This window comes from Myripristis murdjan, chromosome 7 (genome assembly GCF_902150065.1).
Source record: "Myripristis murdjan chromosome 7, fMyrMur1.1, whole genome shotgun sequence".
Taxonomy (NCBI): domain Eukaryota; kingdom Metazoa; phylum Chordata; class Actinopteri; order Holocentriformes; family Holocentridae; genus Myripristis; species Myripristis murdjan.
The window spans coordinates 12,737,210-12,762,480 of record NC_043986.1 but is presented as its reverse complement, the minus strand read 5'-3'; the positions used below and the strand labels follow the sequence as shown (position 1 = coordinate 12,762,480).

Below are 25,271 nucleotides of genomic sequence, written 5' to 3'. Positions count from 1 at the left end.
AAATCGGGATGATGTGATTCATCGATGATGAAATCTAGCTTGGTAACATTTTCCATGTCTTTATTCAAACAAAATCAATTCAAAGACACGCTGTTCTGTGCCAGAATGTCTCAAAAATATAAAGATTAAGTAAATCAAGTGCTTTAAGTCAAACAAAAACCCTAGACTTATTTGACAATCTCAGTACAAACCCAGCTTTGTATAAAATTCTGATTCAAATCATTTAATTAAAAAAAAAAAAAAATAGGTTTTAGAGTTGGCACCGACTGTCTGAGCTACACAGAGAAGGGAACATCATTTATAACAAGACACTAACGGGACAGACCGCCTCCTCTTTCTGAATTTTCATGATGATGAAACTACTGAACGTTGTTAACGCTGAACCTCTGCGGTGTGAACGGTGCTTTACTCTTTCTTGTTTCCCCATTTGGCCATCTTGTTATTGACCGGGCTCTTCATGAATCGGTTTGACTTCATGTATGCAGCAATCTTCTCCTGGGCCTGGTTGAGAAAGCAAATTGTAGTTAAGACTTAATTTTCACAAATCGCAGAAGAAAATTTGCTTGATTGATTAATGAACCATATGGGTAGAATTTCAGACATATGGTACATATTTCTATTTAAAAAATGCCCCAGAGTATGCACAACTTTTAGATACTGCACGTAGAAGTTCAGAAAAATAATGCAAATAAGGCATTTTATATCACTGGTGCAATCAAGCTAAATGTGTTTGTTAGCTCATCGGGGTCGATGGCATATCAAGAAATAACTGGATGTCACTGCTAAATCCAGACAAAATATCCCAATTTGTTGTTCAGGATGGCTCAAAAACACTCGCAGTCTTTATTACTGACTTGTAGAAATCTGAGATAAGCAATTATAATCTGTGCTGTGCAGCAGTTTGATTAATTAACCGGTTCAGTTGTTTATATTATTGCACTGTGTAATATGCAACATATACCCAGCTCCATGCAGTTACATGTGCCTATACTGACATGCAAACACATTTTTACAATGGTGCTTTGTTGAGATGCCATTCACTGGCCATCCATGAGTAATGCTATACTGTAAAAGTAAACATCAGTTGGGTATACATACAGGTGAGGAAAAGGGCTAGGTGAGTCACGGTAGAAAACCAGCACAACAGCCATTCATACACATTTTAGATTTTACTATGCAGGATTCGTCATATTCTGCAACTTTGAGCGCTTGCCAAACTGTGGATGAGCAAATTCCTGCTTTCTTCCCAAAGGCACGCAGATGTGTGGTGTGTATCCGAGACAATAATCAAGTGAGCGCCCTGACCTCAAAGCGGTCCAGCAGATCTCGGAGGTTCTTGAAGTCGTCCAGGCACTTGGGCTCAAACATCCTGTGTTGGTCCAACAGCTCGTACATGATGAAGTCCACAAATGTGATCTGAGATAGAGCACGTTCAAATTAACGTGTTTACAGCAAGCAAAAAAAGGCTCAATTCAAGATTTTAAATTTAGAAAAGAGATTACATACCTTATCACCAGCAAACCACTTTCTGTCTCCCAAGAATTCTGAGAACTGCTTCAGCGTGCCTGGCAGACGCTCCAGGTAGCCCGGCTTCATCTTGTCCTGAAATCAAGGAAATATGCAGAGACAATTCGTGAAGTTTCAGAGCTTGGAAAGGACACATTCAGTGGTAATAACGATGGGGTTTGGTATTGGCAAGGACTTGGGATGCAGGATATTGGATTTTTTTGCCAATATTTTCCAGGACTTTTGGCTGATTTCTGATGTTGATATATGCACATGTTTTTGTTCCACCTGACTGCAGAAAACATCAGGCCTCTCCTGTAGTGGAGCTAACATATTATTACACCTGCTCTTATTGTGATGGCCCACTGGCAGACGCAGACATAACACACGATGCTGTTGTACATATTCACTCGGAATAATAAGAGAACTGCTTCAGCTTAGGTTATGTAAAACACGGCATATTTAATTTTACATAACATTCATTTCAAACAAAACTAAGATTCATCCTACTTAAACAGGTTTGGATGAAGCTCTCCCTGAGACATTGCTGACAGCAGCCACAACCACCTGTTTCACCTGACCTTGACCTATTTCACATATTGGCACATCACATCAGCAGATATTTTCAGTTTCAGGACAATACCGATATTTCTTTTTAAAGCCAGTATCAGTCAATGCCGAAGACGTGCCAATATCATTGTGTCTCCCTCGCAAAGACCTCACCATACAATATGAATAATGTATCACAAACTGTATCATAATATATTGAAATACTCAACAGAACTGAGTGAAACTGTAATTTAAATAATACAGCTTAAAAATATTATATACTTTAAGTCTGTACAGGATAAATTAAATGACAGTGTGGCTCAAAAAACAATTTGTTCAAATTGACACTTTATTCAAACTGAATTAGCACAATGCACTAAAATGTAGATTTCATAACATAATGTGATGATATGTTCTTGCAGTTCTCAGCTGCATCATTTCTTTTGCACAGCTACAGTGAACGCAGCTTTACGTTTGTTACTCACAAAGTCAGTGTAGCACAGCATCACGAACCCATTTCGGAAATCCATCGCCTGGTTCTCCAAGACGTCGACCCGCACCTTCTCATCCTCCGTCTCCCCACCTGGAGTCAGAGGAGTCAGAGGAGAAATATTCAAGGAATGAGAACTGAAATATTAGCAAAAGCCACAACTTTTTTTTTTTTTTTTTTTTTTTTTTTTAAACCACAATTGTGTTCACTTAAAAATGAGAATATAAGAGTCTGAAACCCTGAAATCTGCAGGAATACATTACTGCATATTTCAGACCACAATATACACAAACAGAACTGCTTTCTCCTTTTATGCACGTTGGGCCTGGAACGAGCTGCACAATATGGAAGTGCTCCCTTCTTTGAATATCTTTAAAGGTCTCTCACAAACTGCTGTGAAGGAAACAAGTTGCTGCGAAACTGCTTTTTATGTGAAACTAACTGTGCTGCCCTGGGACTTTTCCTGGCTAAATAAAGGATAAGTAAATTAAATTATAATAAATGCTGTGGAGTACACAGAGTACTTACAGAGGTTGTGCTTGCGAGCGATGTATCTCAAGATGGCATTGCTCTGCACGATCTTTCTGTCTCCATCCTCCAGATAGGGCAGCTGTAGTGAAATACCATTAATATCATCAGTATAACCTTTTTTTTTTTTTTTTTTTTGCTGTTTCTCTTGCTTTTTTACATCTTTTACCATCTTAACATCCCTCTGTTTTCTCTCTACTGTGTTTTGTATCTTCTGTTTTCCTGTTTTAACATTATTTTACTTCACCATAATTCTGTATTGCCCATGTTTGGCAATACAGAAGCACTTCGTAAACTTTTTAAAGGTGCTATATAAATAAAGCTTACTATTATGGCTATTATGTAATTAACCTAATGCAATAACCATTAGATTCCATTATAATTAACATTAGGTAAACTTACATTGGGAAAATCCATCCCAAGTTTGTGTTTCTCATCAAACCAGCAGCTCTTGTCGTAGTTGGGAGCTGTGTGGGAGATAAGTGGGTTGCATAACAGAGTAGGATCATGTGTGACACAGCGGCAGTTCATCTTGTGAACTTGTGATCATGCTTTCATTAAAATATAACTGTAGTGAGCTACCTTCACCGCAGACGTAGAACTTGTCTTCATATTTGCTGCCGGTGTACTCCAGCAGCAGGCGGACTGGCTGGGCAAGCTGCACGGAGGAGGAATGGAAAAAGAAAAGCTTCAAAAGGAGAATTCTTGATTTTAGTTTGACACAGTTCATTCGAGAAGTGGCTTTCAGTGGAGGCTCTATTTTCTCTCTCTCAAACACACGCACACTTGCTAAAACAATGTATTAAAACACCCTGTGTGTCTCGCCTTCCACACTGAATCGAGTTAACACATTTTGCGCACAAATCCTGTCACGCTGCTGCACGTCAAGCGCACCCCGCTACAGGCTCAGTGCTGGATCAGAGAACAAAAACCTTTTGAGTCCATTTGAAACCCCGGCTCTCTGCTCATTGACCGCACGTGCACACGGCGGCACATATTCCACTGTTACATAAACACGGAGCGCGAGGATGACTGCGCGACGTGCGGCTACACTTTTCACAATGCAACGCGCGACACACTGAAACAAATGACGTCCGGCGGAATGAAACATGAAAGTCTCCGCCGAGAGGCGACACGGCTGGCGGCGGCTCCTGGAAGAGAAAAGTGTCCGACCGACCGACCGCGATGGGCATCCAGCAGCAGCTGCAGCGGCGGTAGCCATGGCGCTGCAACATGACAACAATGTTATTTTAGTGGGAATTTATGTTTGCTTACCCCGCGGATATCCCAGTATGCCAGTTTCATGGTCATGTTGAATCACTTTCTGTGGCCGAGTGAAGTGAAGCGACTACACCAGCAGCTGCAGCGAGAGAGAGGGAGAAAGGTTGGTTCTTGCCAGGGTTGCCAGGTCTGTGAGACAAAAGCAGCCAAACAGCAAATTCAAAACCACCCCAAAACCCGCCCAACCTGGTATAAAAAGGGCCCAAAAATCAGCCCAATACCAGAACTCAAAATATGCCCATAAAAATCCACATATGTTGCTTTTAAAGTCCAACAGCATTGCAGCAAATGCACTATAATATCTATAAAAAACACCATAAACATTAAAGGCAACAGTTCTTTCACCTATTTAATTTACAGTATATCAGAACTTAAAATATAATATGGGATACCTTACTTCAGCTGACAGGCACTGGGCACGAGTGGTGCTGATGATATGATTAGACGTGCTGAGTGGCCTCACACAGCCTTGGCATATTATTTGTCTGTGGAGCATGTGACATATGTGGATAGTTTATATGCTGATCTGGCCCGGAGTCAGTTTGACAGGATTTGCGTATAAACATTAGTCATTCAAAATATGAATCTTTATTCATGTCTGCCCAAGCCCAACCCGCGGACAAAATTTGTTACCCGCGGCTACTCTTAAAAAGTAGCCCAATTTGGCGGAAAAAACGCGGACTTGGCAACCCTGGTTCTTGCAGCCTGTGAGGGAGGGGAGGAGGTGGGCGGGTGAGCAATAACTTTTTTTTTTTTTTTTTTTTTTTTTTTTTTAATATATTTAATATAAATATTAAACTAGCTCGCAGTGCAAATACAGAAACTCGTACTCGGCGCTAAAGGAGCTAGTTGTCACACTTCAAACATGTTCCCGGTGTGTTTCCTGGTGAATGACAACCAGCACCGTGCAGGTGTTGTCTGAATTCTAGTGACTTCCATGAGTGTAGGGGAAAGGTCACGTTTCTTTTCTTGCTCACCTGTTGTTGTGGCCTGACCAGAGTGAACCTGAGAATGAGAAATAGTCAGAGGTTCTGTAAATCCTGATAAATCATACAGCGTCACAACTCGTCTATGGACCCCGCTGACCCTTAAGGAAAAAAAAAAAAATCCCATGCTGTGAAATTTATTGATTTGGTGTATTATAAAGTAATGCAAATTATGTTTAGAGGTAAAACAAAGTCACTGCCACACCTTGCACAAAATTGTATTTTTTTTTATACAGGAGTACAAATCTGATTTGAGAGATGTTGGTAAACTTACTGTACAAAAAGATGTATTTCTGTTGTTGGGGTTTAATTATGGAATAATGATAGTACAAATGGAAGAATGTGTAAGTCGCCTTTGGTTTTTAACATTTTTGAGGGTTACAAGTGTGACTGATTTTACTTATTTTTTCATTTCTGGAAGATAGCTTAAATTGAAAATGTAGGACAGGGATATGTAAGCATTACGCCATTGTTTTTTCAGTCATTACTTAACTTTCTCTTAAATAGTTTGTTGACAGTATACTGATTAGACTGTTGTACTTATTGTATAATAGGTTGTATATTGTATGTACTGTTTATACTTATTGTATTGTGTGTGATGACTGAAGAAAAATACCACTACCATATATACTCCCATTACTACTACTACTAAATATTGTACTAATACTAATATTGTAGTAATGTAAAGGATACCACAAAAATATATAGAAAATATCAAATGAGATGTTTAAAAAAGTGCCATTAATTGGACAAGGTGACTATAAAGTCACTGTACTGGAAATTGTTTAACTGCAAACTATACTAAAAGGTCATGAGTTAAACATAATCCTGTGATTTAGGCTCATTATATACGACAGATTTTTGTGTGAGCTACAAGCGTATTATTCTCTGAATTAGTTTGCGCAGCCAGAGTTTTGTCCTTTTATTCTGTGGAATATGATGAAAGGTTGTACTCAGTGTTGCTGCCTGCTCGCTCTGACCCACCGAGAGCTGGAGGGCAACGGCCTTAATACGGAGACACCAGACAATGTATTCTCTGTTCATGTTCACTCACACACACACACACACACACACACACACACACACACACACACACACACACACATGCATACACAGCTGCTGTAAAAGGAAGATGAAGGGAAAGCACCAGTGTGTCTGGTCCAATTTCCCAAAGGATCCCTACTAATTTACTTTATTATGACAATTCTTCAGTGGTGAGCTCATTTATCACTATTCGCTCTCATTAGGAATGTAAACAGCTGCATTATTGACCAATTACTCTTTTGATTTAACACATTTACAGAAACCCAGAAAATCAGTTGCAAGTGCTGCAAGGTGAAGGAGACATTTTTATTTTTCTCAGACACAATTATGTCATGGAATAATATATCACAAACAGCACATAAAAGTCAGTGGGGGGACACAATGCTTTGGAGAGGCAACAAGTAATGATATTCAGGACTGGAAACCAAAGGCATGAGTTTGCAGGGAAGGAAACAAAAGGGTTTTGTAAGTTCGCTGACCCTCACCTCCATTATGCAAGTTCTCGAAAAAGGTCAGCTGTTCAAATCGTCAGGTTTTTGGCACTGGTTGAACTTTATGGAGTGAAATATGGAGGAACTGACCATGCACCATTCACTGTAGTATGACTCAGAAATGTTCGCAATGACAGCCATACATTTAAAACTGTATCCACGGGATCGATATCACACATGGGTTAGTTCAAAGTAACCATGTCACAAGATGAGAGTCACTATAATCAGATACTACAAATGAGTCAGAGCCAAATGTTACCGGAGCGGCAGTGTTACACCAGAAATAAACACGGTGACGTGCCTTCATGCAACCCCATTGAAACCACTGTAGAGACTGAAAAATAGCAAGAATATAGATACACGCAAGGAGCAGCTTGTGCAAAGGATGGTAATAAAAACTGACACCAGCAGCAACAATAATGAAGTAGCAGATATGTTAGGAGAAATGCTTTTTTTCTCTCTCTCTCCCAGACATACAGTATGAGGTACATCTATTGTCCTGTGGTTGGTTTCAGAGGAGGCTCTTGCCAGAAACAAAAATATGTGTGGTTTTAATTTGAGAATTAAATGTAGGCTTGATTCTCGCACATTATTGGGCTCACAAGTCCAACAACTTTCAGCGAAAAGGCCAGCGATTTGGTGCAGAGTTAGAGGCTCTTATGCTACAAATTTCTTGGACATGTTATTCAGATATTTTCTCCTGTCACTCCATTAGTCAGTGTGTGATGTCCCATGCATCATTTTCATCAGAATGTCAAGATGGTGAGCGCTGAAATAAGGATATGTTATTGTCCATGACTGCCTATAGAAAACACATATCAAACTTTGTACATAAACACTGACAGAATGTGGCCACATACAATGAAAATAATCACTTTCAAATAAATAGATTAACAACCATAATGAAATCACCGTGACAAATTCATCTGTAACAAAGAGTAAATCAATAAAACAAAGTAAAAACAAAACAAAATAAACACTTGGGTACACAGATTGTAGGTCTTCTCTCACATTGCCACACTCGACTCTCACAGTCTTTTTGTAACAAAGTTTTTTTCTTTTCAAAGGCGAGATATGTTCCCAAATCCATATAAAGTCCCAGTGTGAAAATAGGGGATATAATTTGAATTTCTCCTGTGTTGCGCCGCGCCCTCACTTCTCTCCCTGCACAGATCCCATGCACAGGCTGCCCTCCTCCTCGATGGTCTCCAGCTCATCTGTGCGGATGGCCTGCGTGATTAAATTCAACTCCTCACACAAGGTCTCGTAGCGGTACGCCACGCGGATGTCAGGGACGTTGGTGCGCCTGATGTCGTTGACTTCCTGTCCCTCCTTGTTGTAGTGTGGGCCAAGCCAGTAGCTCTTTACCTGGGGGAGAAGAGGGGTCTATGTGACAAATTAAATTGTCTGCAGAGCAATAGATTCAGCACGATGATCAGGGTACATGTATAATTGTAGGCAGTTATGTTATAAAAATGTGTAAAATGGGTTTAGGGTTAGGGTTAGGGTAAAATAGTGAGTGAGTGATACCTTATCTTAAAGGAATACTCCAATGTTTTGGACTAAATACCCTTTTATCGACTTACCCCAACTGAGACAAGATGTTCGATACCATTTTCACCTCTGTACAGCTTCAAAGTTGCACTAAGGTTTATTTTTTCACTTTGAAGGAGCTAGGCTAATGACTCCCATAGACCTCAAATCTTTATGCTAAGCTAAAACAAAATGCTACCCCTAGGAACAAAACCACTGGACGCACAGAGAAGAAAATTGTATCAAGCATCTTGTTTCAGTCTGGGTAAGTTGGAAAAACGGTATTTTACCCAAAACATTTGAACACTTCTTTGAATGTCTTGTTATTAACAAACAGAAAATTGAACACCACAATATAGAACAAACTTTTTTTTCTCACTTATTTATCTATTGTACCCTCATACCTATCCATATAACTCGTCCATAAAAAATAGAAAGGCAGTAATTACCTACAAATGTAGCTATAATAAGGTATAAGGAGGGAAGGGAAATATGGGATACCTTATGAGAGAATCCGCTCATCAGCACGCTGTTCCTGGCCAGCTCACACATGTCGCAGGAGCTCAGCTTCCACACCTGGGCTGCAATGCTGTACTCCTCCATCAGGGGCTCCTGAAAAGAAGGATTAACATGAAATCAAATATTTTACACCCACAAAGAAAGCGGCAGGATCCTTATCACCTCCAGCTGAGGAAACCAACCTTGGTGAAGTGGAACTGCAGGGGATCGTCTGTGGACAGAGAGACCATGAGGCCTCTGGACAGGTACTCCGGCAGAGGGTTGCGATGGTAGCTGAGGAACAGGCTGTTGTTACTGAGGGGCGACATGGCGATGCCAATCTGGGCCAAGTAGTACAGATACTGCAGAACGGGAGCCTGGACGGGGAGGGAGATGAAGCAATATCAAAGTGCTGTGGATCGTAATAACACAGGCCCCTTTTTTTTTCTAGGAAGCACTTAATGAGGTAGCATCATGGTTAAAAGAAAATGCCACTGAACAAACCCAAGAAGATCTAAATGAGCTCATCCCTGAGCCAATTTTTCTTCAATGCATCATTTCAGCCCAGTATCACAGGGAGAAAATGTCTCCTTTGTGTGTGAGATGAAGCAGGTGTTGAGATATTGAGGTCATACCTTCCTGAGTAGCAGCCCATGGGAGATGTTCTCTGACAGCATGAAACCAGACACGAGGTGATGGATTGGTCCTGCCTCACCACAATGGGGACGTAGTACAAGTGTGTGAAACCCCCGCTGCCTGGAATTAACGGTCGCAGAGATACTTGAGGGTGAATTCAAGAATTTAGAGGGAGATAATATGAATTTCAGCTTTGCGATATGTTACTGCCACCAGTAAAACAAAGTATAGTCTGAATTATTTGAAGAACAGCAGTATTTCTACACTCAGGAGCCTTTAGGTGGCCCGTACGGTGGAGTAATATGTGAGCAGAGTCTAGTGCATAGGAATACTGCTGTTATTCAACAATCAAAACACTTATCATATCATACAGTATCACTATTTGTCAGAAACTCATATACACTTATGTAAAAAACTCTGAACAATCCCTTCAATAGATACCACAAAATATAAAGGTTCAAAAACATAATGTGTGACAGTGACGATGCAAAAGATGATTTTCAGAGGATGAGGGTGCATTTTCTGCTGAGGAACCTTCACTTTTATTCCTAATCTCACTCCGGCTCTGGTTTACTGTATTACTGACATCGAGTATTGGAGGTAACAGAAGCTCAGTGTGGGAGCCAGGTAAACTGAGATGTGGCTGCGTACCTGCGCAGGTGATTCAGCACGGTCATGTTAGCATACATATAGTAGAGGTAGTAAGAATACGGAGGGTTGTCCTCTTCGGTCCAGTTGACCGGCAGAGGACTGTCCAGGTTGAAAATGTGGTGCTCTGGTTTCGACTCGTCATCCACACTGTCAAAACCCACGACCTGCATGAGGGGACAGTGACAGCTACATCAATCCCCTCTGAAAGCTGCTTATATGTGAATGTAATTTTTTTTCATAACACAAACAGCAAAGAGTTCGTACATGCTGAAGGAAGAGGTGCAGCTCAGGATGACTGCCCGGGTTGATTGTAACCTCAATCAAAGGTATGAAGATATTCTCCAACATCTGCTGGAAGTTGGACAGCTGTTTCTTTGTGTGGTAGACGTCACTTTGAAGAGACAGTAAAGACATCAGGAAGTCAGCTGTGAAATAATTATATGCTGTATTGAAGAAATGTCCACACATTCACACTGTAGGTCTTTTTTTAAATGATTAGTTGGTGGGTAAACAGCTGAATGATGAGGTTTTCTCACAAGAGTCGTGGCACTTGGACAAGCCAGCGCACGTTGTCTGAGTAGACCCGATGCTTGACGGCCCACTTGGCCAGTTTGTCCCACTCATCTCTGGCGCGCCCGTAGATGGACAGCCTGAGCTCCACGTTCTGGTACTTGCTCTCCTCCAGGTCAGCCATAACCTCCTGAAACACAGTGACAAACACCGTCAGCAGAGGGCGCCACCACCCCACAAACTCCTTATCCAGCTATTAACAGCAATTTCAGAGTTAAAGTGAAGAGTTAAAGTTAAGATTTTTTTGTTGTGGGTTGAGTATGCATTCAGAGCGCACCTTGATAATGTGACCAAAGTATTTCCCCTCAACATAGTTGTCAGTTTTGATGAAGATCTCTCTCAGGATTGACTCGCCAATGGGGTTGTATTTGGCATTGAACTTGTCAAAGCGATGAAAAGTGTTGCGGTCCTGCACAGAAAAATTGGGACACCGTGTCACTGCAAGTCACTCAATCTCTCATTTATTGATCCTCCTGCCAAGTCAAACCGCTATCTGTTATTTCAACAGGCCAGGGAAGTTTTAACTGAGCAGCTCTTGTAAACCGATCGGCCCTTCATCTATTCTTCATGGGCATTACTCACAGCGTGCATGTCCAGGGTATCCACGCTCAGGTCAAAAGCTGTTAGGTTCATACTCTCAAACACCTCCATCAGCGTCTGACCCTTTCCTTTTTCCACATGAACGATCTCTGTGGGATATTTCTTCATGGCTCTTTTGATAAAACGAAGAAGGTGCTTCTGATTCATACAGGACGATGCGTGGATATGTGTGTCCACCTGTAAAACAATTCAGATGAATAGAAAACAGCTTTCTATAGTTAGTATTCTGGGGCCAAATCCAAGACAACATCCTCAGGAAACAATATGTGTAGCGATATTTTTTTCTTAAATTGTCTTCAGAAATTAAAAAAATAAATTAAAATAATACATTCTCCAAAAAAGTTAAATCCTTACAGAGAAAAAAAGGTAAACCCCTAATTTCATAGATTAAACCTTTTTTTAGACAAGTTATAGTTTCAAGTCTACTTAATGGACGAAAGCCTGATGTTGATTAACTATAATTAATTATTTTAATAAGTTCATAAATAAGTTCTTATAATGTCATTTCTTAAGATCTGGCTCAAGGACACGTTGATGAATCAGGCCCTTGGTCCTGATTTTCCAAAGATCCAAATGTGTTCATATTAGGCTCAGTGGGAACAGTTTTGGATCTACCTTACGGATGTTGTAGAAGTCTCGATGCGGGACTTTCTTCTGTGCCGCCAGCTCCTTCATCTCATTGAGCAGGATGTGCATCTGGAACTTGGAGCTCAGGTATTGCAGACGACGGTAGCAAAAGGACTTTCTGTGGCGGTGCAGAACAAAAGCAAACAGAAAAAAAAAAAAACAGCTGTCAAATATCATAATTTAATAGCAAATCTAATGCTCAACTCAAACTAATGATCGACTCGGAAGAGAATCGGATCAACATAGGAGAGTTTATTTACAGCTTAAGCAAATACTGCTGAATGCACTTTTGGTATTCCTCCTCAAGCAAAATGCAGTTGCTGGTGTCCATTTTTCCTCAAGCTCACACCATGAATGCTGCAGGTCAGAAATTCTAGTTCCTGGCTGAAATGAATGGAAGCATAAAATGTACAGTACTCATGCTTCAGGGTACTTACACTGGTCCGTTGATGATTAGAGCCATCATGACGTTCATGTCAGCAATGTATTCCTGCAGATCTGGATAGGGCAGGTCCAGCTCTGTGCTCCTATTAGCAACATTAACACTTAAGCAGACGGCCATTTGGTAGCAAGTAAATGTGTGAAATGAACCCAAACGTCCTCCAATCAAGGCCTAGGAAATAAAGCATGCACCAAGTGACTCATTCCAAATCTTTTAAAATGTGCTGCATCTCACATGTCCATTACGCTCCTTGTTGTGTACACATGCACAACACCGTTCACCATCTTGCAGCCATAACCCATGTCAGGGGGCATGCTGGCGGGGTCCTGGGTCTCATAGGGGTGTGTTTCAGAGACAGGTGGGTGCACTGTGGCATCTGAGAGGAGACAGATTGTCACAGTGTGTGACAGCTTTAAATAAAGTGAGTGTGCACATGCAGCTAAACACCAAACAAGTCTAATTTTCACAGCCGCTTGTTCACGGGTGTGTAACAGATGGGTTGTGAAATCATTTGGTGTACCCTGATATGTCTTAATGTGAGAACACCACATATGACACCGGACATGATTTATCGCCCTGTTAACATCAGATTACATATTTATTTTGGCTAAGGAGTATTTATTGACTATGCATGCTTAAATATTTTTTGATAGTGTGCAATGAGGTCCGAGTGTGTTCCTGTAGGGTAGGAGCATGTGTGTGTGTACGTGTGTGTGTTCATACCAGCAGTGACCGTGGTCTCTGGGATCTCCTCCTCGTAGACGCCTATGTCCAGAGGCCTCTCGCTCAGCTCCTGCAGGTAACGGGCGGTGGTCCTGCAGAAGCTCTGCAACGACAGACTCATGTACTTCTCTCGAATGAAGAGAGCCTTCACCACACACTTGGCAGCGTCCAGCAGATCTGTGAAGGGAACCTGAGAGAAAGATGAAAGAGATTGAAAGGGGCCTATGCTTTTTATTTGAATTTTTGGGACCATCCTCTCTACATTAGAGGAGAAAAATAAACATGTTGCTCTTCATCGCCAAGGCATTGTCGGGTAAACTACCTGCTTATATCTCAAGCCTTTATCCTTTCATACAAGCAATTATAGCACTTGATCTTCTAATCGGATCCTTTTAAATGTCCCCAGGGTGCACTCAGAGCTTGGTAAAACTGCTTTCTCCTTTCTGGCTATAAAAAGGATTAATAGATAAATAAATATTTTTTGCTCAAGAATAAGGCTTTATTTTACAATCGCCAGAACAGAAAATCAAAGAAAAGCATTTCTACTCAAATTACTACTAATAAATACTTCTATCTGAACTTCTGCTGCTTTTATTTGGATTACTTCTGTGACAACTGTGGCTTACCCCACATTTCTCCTCTCCAGAGATGGTGACTCGCTGGTACTCTTTCTCTGAAGTCAGCTCCCTCTCCTGCAGATCAGGAGCCTGGTTTTGCTCTTTCATGTATCTAATGATGGATAAATCATAAATGTAATTAAAAAAAAAAGACTCTACTCAAGATAGAAAATCAAGAGAGGTTGGTAAATCACTGCTGGAAAGCCACTGGTTGCACTCACTCAAGATCTGTGGCGCTGTCTGTTTTCATGAACTCCTGTTTGGCTCGTAATAGGATGTCAGGTTCAAACCTGCAGACAGAAAGGTGGATTTCGCTTTGCAATGATAAGTCTCAACATTAGGATGATGCTTGAGAACGCAGTCTGGGTTTAAACGGAGTCATGTGGCTCATGTCCACGTGACTGCTTTTCATGTGGGTTTCATTCTCTCTCCCCACTCACTTACTTGACATCTTGGCTGATCTGTCGCTCCAGGCGGTGCCGTCTCTCCTCCAGCTGTTCGATGGGACTGTCCTCAGGGAATTCATAGGGGGCGCTGCGCATCTCACTCTCTGCCAAGCTGCGCGAGAACAGCTCCTGCGTACAGACACATACACTGCGTTATAAACGTCAATAAATTTTGCTTCATCTGAGTTTGATAAAAGAGACAATAAAAAAAATGTATAAAACAAAGAGTTCATTCAGTTGAGAGTTGAGCGCAACGGTTGAACACTGACCTCGGCGATCTCCTTGTACTTCCCGTCCATGGATGTGCGCAGGTCAATGGACTGTTTCAGGGCCACAGGGATCCCAGGCAAGGAATGTTGGGAAGTGAGGAGGTGGCGGCGTCCACGGAGATCTAGATGAGATTGAGGGAAGGCGAAAGAAAGAAAGAAGAGAGGGAGAAAATGACCACTTTTTGTAATTACTGAAGGTGTCTTTCTCTTATGACACATCTAAACCTTATTTTGAATATATTTTGGACAACATCACAACATCCCAAAAACAAATCATTCCTAACTCATCATGTCTTCCTTTCAGCACCTTCAAAAGAAATGTGATTCTGCAACATTTTACAAGTTGCATAGCGTGATAAATTACTTTTGTTTGATATTAATGTGCCCTATGAACTGTAAATGGGTTGATCAATATTGGAAAAAAACAACAACTGCCTTTTCATTTTAGTTAGTTTAGGTTGTTTAGTTTTAACTGAGCAAAAGGAATCATAGAAAGACAGCGCTACACATGAATCAGCAAAACTATCTCAATTATCTATGACTGAATGAATGCATTTTCCAGTTAGATTTCTTGCCCTTCCAGCAAATTATACGCTCTCCATAGTGGCCAAAATGGAGCCAGTAGATGCTTGTTGTTCCTCTCTCAGGCCTTTACACAACAGTGGAGGTCTGAGCTCAGCGGCTGTTTGTGCCTCAAGACACAATGGACCATTTAGGTGGAGAGCCCATCAGCACATACACCGGCTAATACCCTCCATTGTTGCCTCTGCAAGAGTCAAGTTTTACATAATCCCAGTTCTCATGGAAAAGAGAGGAAGGAAAACAGAGTATGGGTTTTTGAAAAAAGGATGGCTGTCGGTGGGCACTTCGAAGGAAAAGCTAAGGCTAAAGGTAACACGAACACGGAGAGGTCAGTCATTTGTCAGCCAAACCCAGAGATAAAGTCTTCATCTCTCTGCTCCCCTGGGAGTACATTTGCTGATCTGTGTACAACTATATTAATCTTTCCCTTGAAACTACGCACCTGCCACTGAAATATTCATCATCCTGCTGAATATTTCATCTTCTGTGTACTAGAATGTCTGTGGTGCCTGCTGCCCACCAGTGTTTACATACCATACACACACACACACACACACAGTGTAAAGAGGGCAGTGTAATAGTAAAACACGGTGTTGTGCATCTGTTATTGTGCTTCACCTAAGTGTGTTTAGGTTAATTAAGAGTCTGATCTAAGCCAGGGTGTCTGGATTTCCTCTGAGGAGACGGCAAAAGAGACCAGGGGAGACCAATTATCTCAGCTGACTACGACTAGACAGAAAGCCTCATTAAAGTCCTGAGGAGATTCCTGTGGCAAATCAGACAGACAGAAACATGAGGTGAGAAGAGGTGATGGTGTAATGTGTGGCCAAACCGCGACCCAAAACATGTTTATCACCCTCTGCCTAACACTGCCTAATCAACACATCCTACTCAACATGCTGAACATGTTCCAGCCAAAACATACAGTAACTGCTGACGAGAAGAGATGCAATAATCATTCAAAGAATGACAAGTTGAGACACACACTTCCATTGTGTGTTAGTGCTCGTGTTAGCTGCAAAAACAATCTCAATTTTAAGTAATTTAGTGTCAGCCTTAAAATCTTGCCTTTCTTCAAATAAGTTTTTTTTAAAAAATCTGCCGAGTGGGATGAGATAATCCCTCTTTTATCCAATGCAGTTTCTCTTACTCCAGGAATTTTATCTGGGAACATGTAAATATGTTGAAACAAGGCCGAAGAAGGCAGATTAGCCCACTGGTATTAAGATTACACTTGATTTTAGAAAACTGTGCAAACAAGTCGATTAGCATTGGAAACAAGTGGGATTATCTCATCCCACTGGCAGACTTTACCACTTGTTTCAAGAGAAACAAGATATTAAGACTGTATAAGCCAATGAAATGAGGAGAGCCGCCGTGGATAGACAAACACATATTATTGTCCAACAGCTAAACTATGTGTTCACATCCCAGCCACAAAGCCCACCAAGGTCAAGCCACATATAAATAACCATTCCAGTCTATTAGTGATATCAAGAAGCGTGTTTGTGCAATGTAAATTATTGTCATGCAGTGGTCAGCTAGATGTTATCAGTGCTGTTCGGTGGGGGCATGTCAATATATCCTGAGATCAGTGGACGCTGGTGAGGAGGGCAGGATGCGACCAGCGGGAAAGACACCCAGGCTCGGCCACAGCCTACCAGGCCCGTAGCTAATCCCCTAATGGCTGCTATATTTGGATCGGTTGCATCTACGATTATATAACCACTCATTCCCCGCAGTTGGAGAGTTTAAAGTCAGGAATGATTTGCTTGGACATATGTGTAAGATAGTAGCTTCAGCCTACAATTTATCTCTTAGTGATCTAACGGGACGGGCAGGAGAGCGGCATGATGCTATGACAAAGGATGAGCATTGCTGAATGGATGCTGCAAAATTGAGATTTCAAATCTGCACCAACAATGAAAAAAATGTAGCCGAAGACGATAAACACTATTTGCAAAATTCATCAAGGGTGTATGACACCTATCAGAGCTAAGCCTTCAATACTGTGCTGTTGCTGAGCTCCAAAAGCAGGTCAAACGGTATCATCTTGCCAAGTGACTTCCGCTGCATGCATATTTCAGCAGCAATACAGAGTGTGGAGTCTTAGTCCTCTCACTCCACCCTCCTCAGACTGGATGGTGTGGTGTAAAAGCTCCCCGGGGAGAGCAGCGAGAACAAACGGAAGGTCATCCAACACCCATCAGGCAAAGGTCAGAGGTCAAGAGACATCCTGTGGAATCAACTTCATCCACTGTAGTTGCTCCTTTTTTTTTTTTTTTTTGCCCCGCTCAACAATCTTGTCATGGTCACATCAAGTCACTGAGAGCTACTAGTGTTTGTGAGGATTTTACTCTAATGTGCCGTCGCTGATGAAGTTACCATAAAGCATGCATTTAGTTTAAGTGGAAGTCAACAATCTGATTTGCAGCTTCTGCCTCTACAACAAAAAGTACAAAACACAGGAGCGAAATATAGCATCTACCGTGGGACAGTCAGAAAACAGCTTCAGCATGTGGATGATGATGCCTAAATAACAACAGCCCCCTTCTTTTCTTTAATTTCTCTCTCTGTCTTTCAATGATAATGCATGTCAAGCATCATAAAGCACTGTGCAGGTGTTTCCATTAGATGCAGAATTAGTGTCACACTCACAAGAGACATGGAAAGCCATATGTGCTCACATCTTACATCCTAAATGTTTCTGTGCTGCTAAGAAAGTGAACTCTGGGGAAGGGAAAACATAAGCAATTACCACATGCTGTGCTGTTGATGCATTTCAATAAGTTTCCCTGTGAGAATACATGCTGTGCAGAGCATTTTGGCTTCTACAACGTATAACTGTATGGATCATGAAAATTGACACAGAGTCACCGTCGGAGGTGATATACAATCTCAGCCCCTTTCGCTCCTGTCCTTCATGAGACAGCGCTCCTGACGTAGTGCACAGCCTGGCTGCTGACTACAGAGAGGGCAGTGAATTCAGCAGGGACCCAGCTTGTCCAAAAGACACACAGACGTTGCACTGACAACGCAGCAGCAACAGCTAATAATCTACCCCATGTGCTCCACTAAAGGTATGCTTACACCCCCAGCATCCCACTCAGGCTCTGCATCAAACAACTTACGTCTCTCAAGATGTTTAATCAAAGTGTGCCCAGAAATGCTATTGTGGTTGTAGCTGTATGCACCTCTGCAGGCCAATGTTGGTATCCTGATACAAACTTCCTTCCTGTGCTTCCTTTATCCCTCTCACCCCTCTTACTGCCTCCATATAGACAAAAATACATTAAAAATATTAAGGCAGAATGCTCACTATCCTTGAAAACAGCTCTCTCACTTTCTGTCTTTCACTCAGATCCCACAGCTGCTGGTGTTATCGATCTACTTTGCCTCTTTGTGCACATTTGCACCTTCATGCCACCCTCAAAGACACAAGAACGCTAGTCTGAGGGGCAATCAATTGTACATTCTCCTCACCACAATAAAGGCAGCATTGCTTGGGGCTATTACACAAAGCAATGAAGGGACGAGCAGAGGAGAGTGGGAGTGAGTGAGAGAGAGGGAAGCAAAGGGGTGGTGGTGGTGGTGGGGTGTTGGGGGGGGGGGGGGGGGGGGGGGGGGGGTTAGTGGGGGAGAGACAACGTTATTTTGTTTTGCACGGGATGAGGGTAGTGGAGGGTAGTGGAGCGTACCTCTCTCCTCAAAGCCTGCGTTACCCAGCAGCTAGCAGGGCTGGAAGAGAGAGAGTGTCTGCCCTGCCAGGGAGATGGAGCATGCCAAACAGCAAATGGCCCAGGATGGCGTCTGCTGTCCTTTCAAGATGGGTTAACATGATGGGAGGGATGGATGGAGAGAGGAAGAGAGAAGGAAGTGAGAGCAACACTACATACACTCAGTTAAATTGCAACACTTGGGAAAACATACACACACACTCATACATCCACACTCCACACAGTCAAACAGTCCATCTCCACTATCCCCTTAATCTGTCCCTGTCATACATACACAGAGCTGGTCCAGTAGATCCATGCACTCCCCCTCACATCCCAGTGTGTGACCCCCCCTCTGTCTGCCTCCTGGTTCAGGCCAGCTGTCGCTGCACTAGCTGCCTCTGCAGCTGATCCTCCTTATTTAAATGCCTCTGACATCTATCTGGAATGTACCATGAAGGACAGAGGGGTAGGGGGGAAACAATGTAGGGTACAAGTGGATATGGATCCTGCACAGCGTAGCGTGCTGTGTGTTTTCCTCATGGCACCCCTCATCTCTACTTTTCTTAATTCTTGCTATGTTTTGATAAGGGGACCATGTGTTCAGGATGTTTGTATGTTTGTGTGTCATCATGTGTATATATATGTGTGTATGTGTCTGTGTGTGTGTGTGTGTGTGTGTGTGGGTAGGTGGATGTGAGAAAAATGGTGCTGTCTCAGGGGTAAAGTTTGAGATGTCATGGTTTTTCTGCCTGAGAGACAGTAGTCTGAGGGAGATGATTGTCTGCTAAATGAGACCTTCCCTCCATCTCCTCTCACATGAATGAAATTAAAGGGCCAGCACGCTGTCCCCATTATTGGTGCAGCACTTCTCTGGAGCATGCTATAAACATAGAAGTCTATGCAACACAGAATAATTAATTTTGAGATGTCGCTCCAAACATTTGACACAGAGTGTAATATATGATTAAATTTTTGTAACACAGAAAAATGCCTGTTTGTGAAATCCTAACCTGTATCTGCTTACAGATTGCATTGTGCAGTGTGTACAACAGTTGCTCTGTGGCCACATCTCTGACCACACTGTTGCCATTAATGTAAATTTTCTCCAGCTAAGAGCATTAGTTAACAGGGTAGCTGGTCTGCATGTTGCCTCCGATTTAGGTCAGAATGGTCTAAATGAGATCGATTAAGGCCTAGAGAAAGTCTTCAAGTCATGCCAGGTCAAGAGGATGAGGGACTGTCCTCTAAACAAGGCCTATTTTCTGACCTTTGATAAAGTCAAGGGAGATTTCAGTCCAGCAAGCCCATCACCAGGAGTCCAAAGGGCATTTTTCAATAAGAATGTTACAGGTTGTTAATGTGAACATCATATTTAACAAAATCTCTTTTATTATTGCTCAAAGAGAAGATCAATTTTCCTTAATTGCCCATCCATTGGGTAAAAAAGGCTATTTACCTCAGTCACCATGAGAACAGACAATGTGTATTTACACTGCCTATCTTGTCTTCCTCAAAACAAGATAAATTAAAAACTGAGATTAAATACTGTCTCAGAGGTCAACACATGCTGCCTTAACTCACAACCCAAAATGGAGTTATAAATATCGGAGTGACTCTCTCTCTTTTTTTCACCAATGCCAGGATTTGCCAAGACTAGGTTTCAGCTTTGAGTGGGTGCCTGAATCAAAAAATATCTCCGAGGTTACTCTGTTCTGCGATCACAACTAATATATCATTTCAGGAACTTGAGAAGCGGATGCCTGAATTTTCATTAATTTTTAACATACAGTAATGTGAAGCCTGGGTACAGAATGCACTCCAAACCAACATGTAAAAACATTTAAATAGTCCACAAAGATAAAACATTGTGTATAGGTGATACAGATTTCCCCTGCGTCATGTTAGGCTCTTGGGAGGGAGCCGCTGTTAAACCGCAGCAAACCAGTTTCATGAGCACTGCTGACAAGGTGGCCAGAAAACCCTGGAGCACTAGAGAGGGAATAAAATTAAACCTGACTACAAAGCAAATTACCTCTCCACCTCGCAAGGGCAAATTATTGTGCTTTTTCCTGACTCTCAAAGCCAATTTGCACAAAATGACAATCCATGAGGACGCAACATCTATCAAGTGGGCTCATCAAATTGTCAGGGACAAAACAAGATTTCTGTTGATGGGTTTGTCTAACAGATTCATGCGTCCAGCTGCATTTGCTTAGACCAGGCTCCCTCTCATGGTCACATGTTGGATTACACACAGGGTTTTATTCACTCGGCAAAAGCCCAAGAATACTACACACACCGCATCTGAACAAATAAATAAATGAACAAATAAAATGTTAACAACATTTCAACCACAAGATAATTAGTTTTAATTTCTGAACAGGTTGCACTGTACCTTTAGTCTTTTCCTTTCTGAACTGGACACTTGTGAACAAGGCCCTGGCTGTCCACTGGTTGCTGTGCTGTAAATGTCTGAAACAGCAACTGAGGCCACTGCTGTAGTGTCAGGGACCTCTATATCTACTGCATATCTCCCGCCTCACCCCTCTATCAACTATAAGACACAGGCGGACAAGAGAAGGCCCCACCCACTGGGAGAAGTCCACACGAGCATTAAGAGGCCAGGCGCCACTTCACATGAGTAATGCAGGACGGAGAGATAGACCATACCCCAGTGTAAAGATGCACATGAGGAGCAGCCGACTGAGCGATATCAGTCATTTATGCAGGTATGTTAGCCAACTGATGGGTGGGGATCCCAAGCCTCCATCAATCATTAATCACAATTCCAGTTATTACTTGCAAAGACTGCATTTGCCCAGGGGAGTGAAAGGCATTAGGAGTTAAACAACAGGCTTTCTGCCCTGTCAATTCTATATCTGATCATGTCACACACACCCGACATGTGTGCGTGAAACAGTGATAAGGCATGACACAACCAAACTAGGTGTAAACTCATTGTGAAAAGTGCAAAGTGCAAAGTGTTCAAAGGTCCACCGGCCTAATGACTATATTGGAAAAGGAAACGGGCAGGTCGTAGGATGTAGGTTGTCGCTGTTACTGTGTTGTAGTATTACTTTCTCGTCAATGGGAGCACCCATGTTACAAGGTCCTGTATTTCATAACAAGCACTGAGCTGCTCAAGGACATACAACCTATCAGATATTTCCCAAGTACAGACGTACTTATAGGTACAGTGCTAGGCATTCCCATTTGCACTGATCTCAGCGCTTCAACATGTACAAAACAGTGTGAGCCTTGTTCTCGGCAAAGTGATGAGTGGGTGGCACACTAATCTCAGAACTACCTTTTTCACTGCAGGAGAACAGATTCACCCACCGCCTCTCCTGACTACTCCAATCTACCGCAATAAGTTGATAAATAGGAGCAATCCTGAGCCTGAGCAATGGGACACAAAAATGCTGTGTGACAGATGCAGAAGAGCTCACTATGTCTGACATGCCCAGCACACAGGGTTATTATAACCTGCAGAGAAAGGGACACTGTAAGTGATTCAAGCCCATTCAACTACGAATGGACACTGCACACCAAGAGACATTTCACAAATTATCCACTCTCTGCTCTGCTGAATGATTAGCAGAGAGATCTTTTTGAATGGGTATTGGATGTTCAGGACTCCTGCTGAAAACAATCTAATAGGCTGAAGCTCTTGCAGCCTGCTGACTGTCAACTTGGACAGTCATTAAGCTGTCTAATGAAATGGAAGTGTGAGCTGATCCATAATTAATCATCCTGTTATGACTGGCTCCAGCAGATACAAGAATAGCTGTTACTTTGTTAAAAATTCATTGGGGATTTTAAACATGGCACTGGCCTTTATACAGATGCTCCTTCAAAAACAATCAAGTCATTATTTCATATTATTAGATGTATTTAAATTGATTTTTCAGAGTGCCCTGCACTAGATTAGTGTCCTTTTTTGAGATAAAACCAGATGAGTTGCATAAACATCATCTGTTCTTACTCAGATGGCTCCTTCGATACTTTAACAAACATAAAATGTGAATCTTATCTTAATGTGCCTCTGCAGTGCCTCTCAGTGTATATCTCTTATATCTAGATCCTGTTGGCAGTAGACCAAATCTGAAGACAGTCTGCTTTTCTTCTAAGTCAAAAAAAAAACTAAACATTTATCTGCCAAAGATTAAAGCTAAGATTGGCTCTCCCAGTTTGAGACTCAAAACCAATTTTTGTAATAGCGACTGTCTGCTAGGAGCAGTCAGGGTGTAATCAGATAAAGAGAGAACATCCTGATTGGAAGGGAGGGTGTGTGAGTCACTCAGATGTTCAGCAGCTCTGTTTATTACAGGGGTTACAAATCAAAGGGAGATGTTTGTGGTAGCGCTGTTTTCCAGTCATCTGAATTAAACAGTATTTCACCATGGGGTATCAGTGTACCTCTCCCCACTGACAGATTTTTTTTAAGGTAAATATGTATTTTTAATTATGTGTATGCATTATGTAACTGTAATATGGCCAGTATGTTTAAAGTTTTCATAGATTATATGGTGTAAATTTGTCCTAATTACACATTGAGCCGTGTGTTGGGGCTGCAGCCCCATGACAACCTTTTCATGAAATACTAATGGATCTGTGCTGCTGTATGAAAATGCCACCATTTGCATAAAATTACAACACAAGTCATGAACTCGTTTTATCTGAAAAACGCATTCAGAGTGAGACATGGGTGAATGATTGGAGGGAGATGAGCCTAAATGATTGGTGGTTCATTATATTGCCACTGTAGGCCCTGCTCTCTGTCATTTGGATGAAGGGCTGATGAGTGTGTGTGTGCACATCAGAGTGGGGGGCTAATCCTCTCATTCAGCAGGGATCAAATGCTCAGGCAATCACTGAATGTAGTCACGAGCTACTAACGTAAATATTTCTCTCCAGGCCAGATACTAGCATCAGGTTCACAGAGGAACATCGGCATCAAATCTGAGCGATTGACACATTGCTGTTGACAGGCGAAAAAAAAACTTGTATCTCCAAAATGTCAAGTTTTCAAGACTATAAAAAGAATCGTGTTTTTTTAACTTGAAAGCCTTGCATTTTTCAGTCAATCCTATGGGTTTTGGAAAGGACTCACAAGCCAGAGCGGTTGTCAAAATTTCTCAACCCATGTCATCTGTGAATTTAAGTTAACTGCATCAATGAAAGTTGCATGTTTTTCACCTGACAATGATGATGTGCAACATTTCAGCAACACAAAATGTACAGAGATAATAGATACCACTGTCAACAACATTTGTGGATCTAGCCGATGCTATAAAATGTATGTCAGTGAGTATTCTTTTTGATGAATATATGATGTGGGAGATTAAAGGGAAAGCCAGAAGCCAGCATATAGCTTGAGGCTGCAGGGAACATGCAGAGGGTTCAGCATGAATCCTAAACCCTCCGCTAAGAGCCTCCTCTGCTGTTCCTCCCCAATCAACAGGTTTGCATTTCCCCAAACTATTCACAGCCAAAAAAAGTCCTCACACTGTCTTCTTTTCATTATTCTCCAATCTTACTGATTTCTCTTTCCCCTTTGAATGTTTGCATATACTGCTAGTAACAGATACAATAACCTATTTTAAAATTTGAAATTCATACACACATGCACAGTTCATTGCCACGGCACCTCGGGCTCAGTTTGCATGAGATGCACTCTTCCTGTTCGTTGCAGGACCAACATACTCACCCCTCCCTCGTGTCCCAAACATCCTCCTTCTCTCCAGCCCCGGGGACCCACCACTTACCTGGGCTGGCTGTGTACTGCAGGCTGCCCCGCTTCCTGAAGGGGGAGTGGGGCTTGTTTTTGGCCCCAGCTCCAGCCGCTGTCCCGGGGGGAAGGTTGGAGGACATATTCCCAGCTTGTGCTTCAGCTTGGCGTGGACAAGGAAAAGAAAAGCTACGTGAGTCAGAACTGCAGAGACCGGAGCGTCAGGCGGCTATAGAGTGAGAGAGGAGGAGGAGAAGGAGGAGGATGAGGAGGAGAGGACAGAGAGAGGAGGAGAAGAAATGTAGCGGATAGACAGAGGAGGAACAGAGAGAGAGGGGAGGAGAGGAGATGCAGCACAGATGCTGAGAGCTTCAGGGGGTTTTGATTGCAGTGGGGGAGTTGTACGTGCATGTGTGTATATATGGGTGGGTGGGTATTAATGTGGTACGTGTCTGTGAGGAGGGATTTCCAAACTGGTTGGTCCAGCGTGGGGCTGCGGAGCATCCCACTGCTCTCATGCTGCAGTGTAACAGGCTCCGCCCCCGAAAGACTCCCATCCCTGAGCTGCAGTGTTGACGGAGGCCGGGGGCGTGATGAAGAGGCTCGGCTTCCCCCCTGTCATGCACAAACACACACACACACACACACACACACATAGTGGCACAGAGCTCTAGCCTGCCCTGTTGCCATGACAACCACAAACCCATGTGTGAGAAAACACAGTAGGGAGAAAAGTAGTGGTCACAGTGGGA

General features: G+C 42.4%; 2 protein-coding genes across 5 annotated transcripts; both read right to left on the bottom strand.

Moving 5' to 3' along the window:
* Positions 1–33: 33 nt before the first annotated feature.
* Positions 34–4,487, bottom strand: LOC115362131 (glutathione S-transferase Mu 3-like). Its single transcript, XM_030055947.1, has 8 exons — positions 4,349–4,487; positions 3,656–3,731; positions 3,476–3,540; positions 3,074–3,155; positions 2,541–2,638; positions 1,507–1,602; positions 1,306–1,416; positions 34–501 (listed from the first exon to the last, which is right to left on the bottom strand). Exons 1-8 carry the CDS (start codon positions 4,382–4,384, stop codon positions 406–408), a joined length of 660 nt encoding a protein of 219 aa, XP_029911807.1. The 5' UTR covers positions 4,385–4,487; the 3' UTR covers positions 34–405.
* A 2,182-nt stretch (positions 4,488–6,669) lies between these two features.
* ampd2b (adenosine monophosphate deaminase 2b) lies at positions 6,670–24,695 on the bottom strand. Of its 4 annotated transcripts, XM_030055945.1 has the most exons (19): positions 19,081–19,168; positions 18,768–18,882; positions 14,488–14,609; positions 14,217–14,347; positions 13,994–14,062; positions 13,782–13,884; positions 13,156–13,345; positions 12,667–12,808; positions 12,428–12,517; positions 11,979–12,108; positions 11,346–11,540; positions 11,041–11,172; positions 10,730–10,893; positions 10,458–10,584; positions 10,194–10,357; positions 9,542–9,662; positions 9,110–9,283; positions 8,910–9,020; positions 6,670–8,261 (listed from the first exon to the last, which is right to left on the bottom strand). In XM_030055945.1, exons 3-19 carry the CDS (start codon positions 14,515–14,517, stop codon positions 8,028–8,030), a joined length of 2,307 nt encoding a protein of 768 aa, XP_029911805.1. In that variant the 5' UTR covers positions 14,518–14,609; positions 18,768–18,882; positions 19,081–19,168; the 3' UTR covers positions 6,670–8,027. The 4 variants fall into 4 exon arrangements, with proteins under 4 accessions (XP_029911805.1, XP_029911803.1, XP_029911804.1 ...); XM_030055943.1 differs by lacking the exons at positions 18,768–18,882; positions 19,081–19,168 and adding an exon at positions 24,557–24,695; XM_030055944.1 differs by lacking the exons at positions 18,768–18,882; positions 19,081–19,168 and adding an exon at positions 24,557–24,695 and having other exon boundaries at positions 6,670–8,243.
* Between the last annotated feature and the right edge of the window lie 576 nt (positions 24,696–25,271).

Bases quoted from the DNA above. Each gene is read 5' to 3' on its own strand.
- ampd2b (XM_030055943.1), bottom strand. From the start codon at position 24,662: ATGTCCTCCAACCTTCCCCCCGGGACAGCGGCTGGAGCTGGGGCCAAA. The intron at 9,021-9,109 runs GTTGGTTTCCTC...CCTTCTTTTCAG, and splicing joins TGCAGTTCCACTTCACCAAG to GAGCCCCTGATGGAGGAGTA. The intron at 8,262-8,909 runs GTATCCCATATT...TTTGTCACATAG, and splicing joins TGAGCGGATTCTCTCATAAG to ACCCCTCTTCTCCCCCAGGT.
- LOC115362131 (XM_030055947.1), bottom strand. From the start codon at position 4,384: ATGACCATGAAACTGGCATACTGGGATATCCGCGGG. The intron at 3,541-3,655 runs GTAGCTCACTAC...TCTCCCACACAG, and splicing joins GTTCTACGTCTGCGGTGAAG to CTCCCAACTACGACAAGAGC. The intron at 1,603-2,540 runs GTGAGTAACAAA...CCTTGATTTCAG, and splicing joins TGCTGTGCTACACTGACTTT to GACAAGATGAAGCCGGGCTA.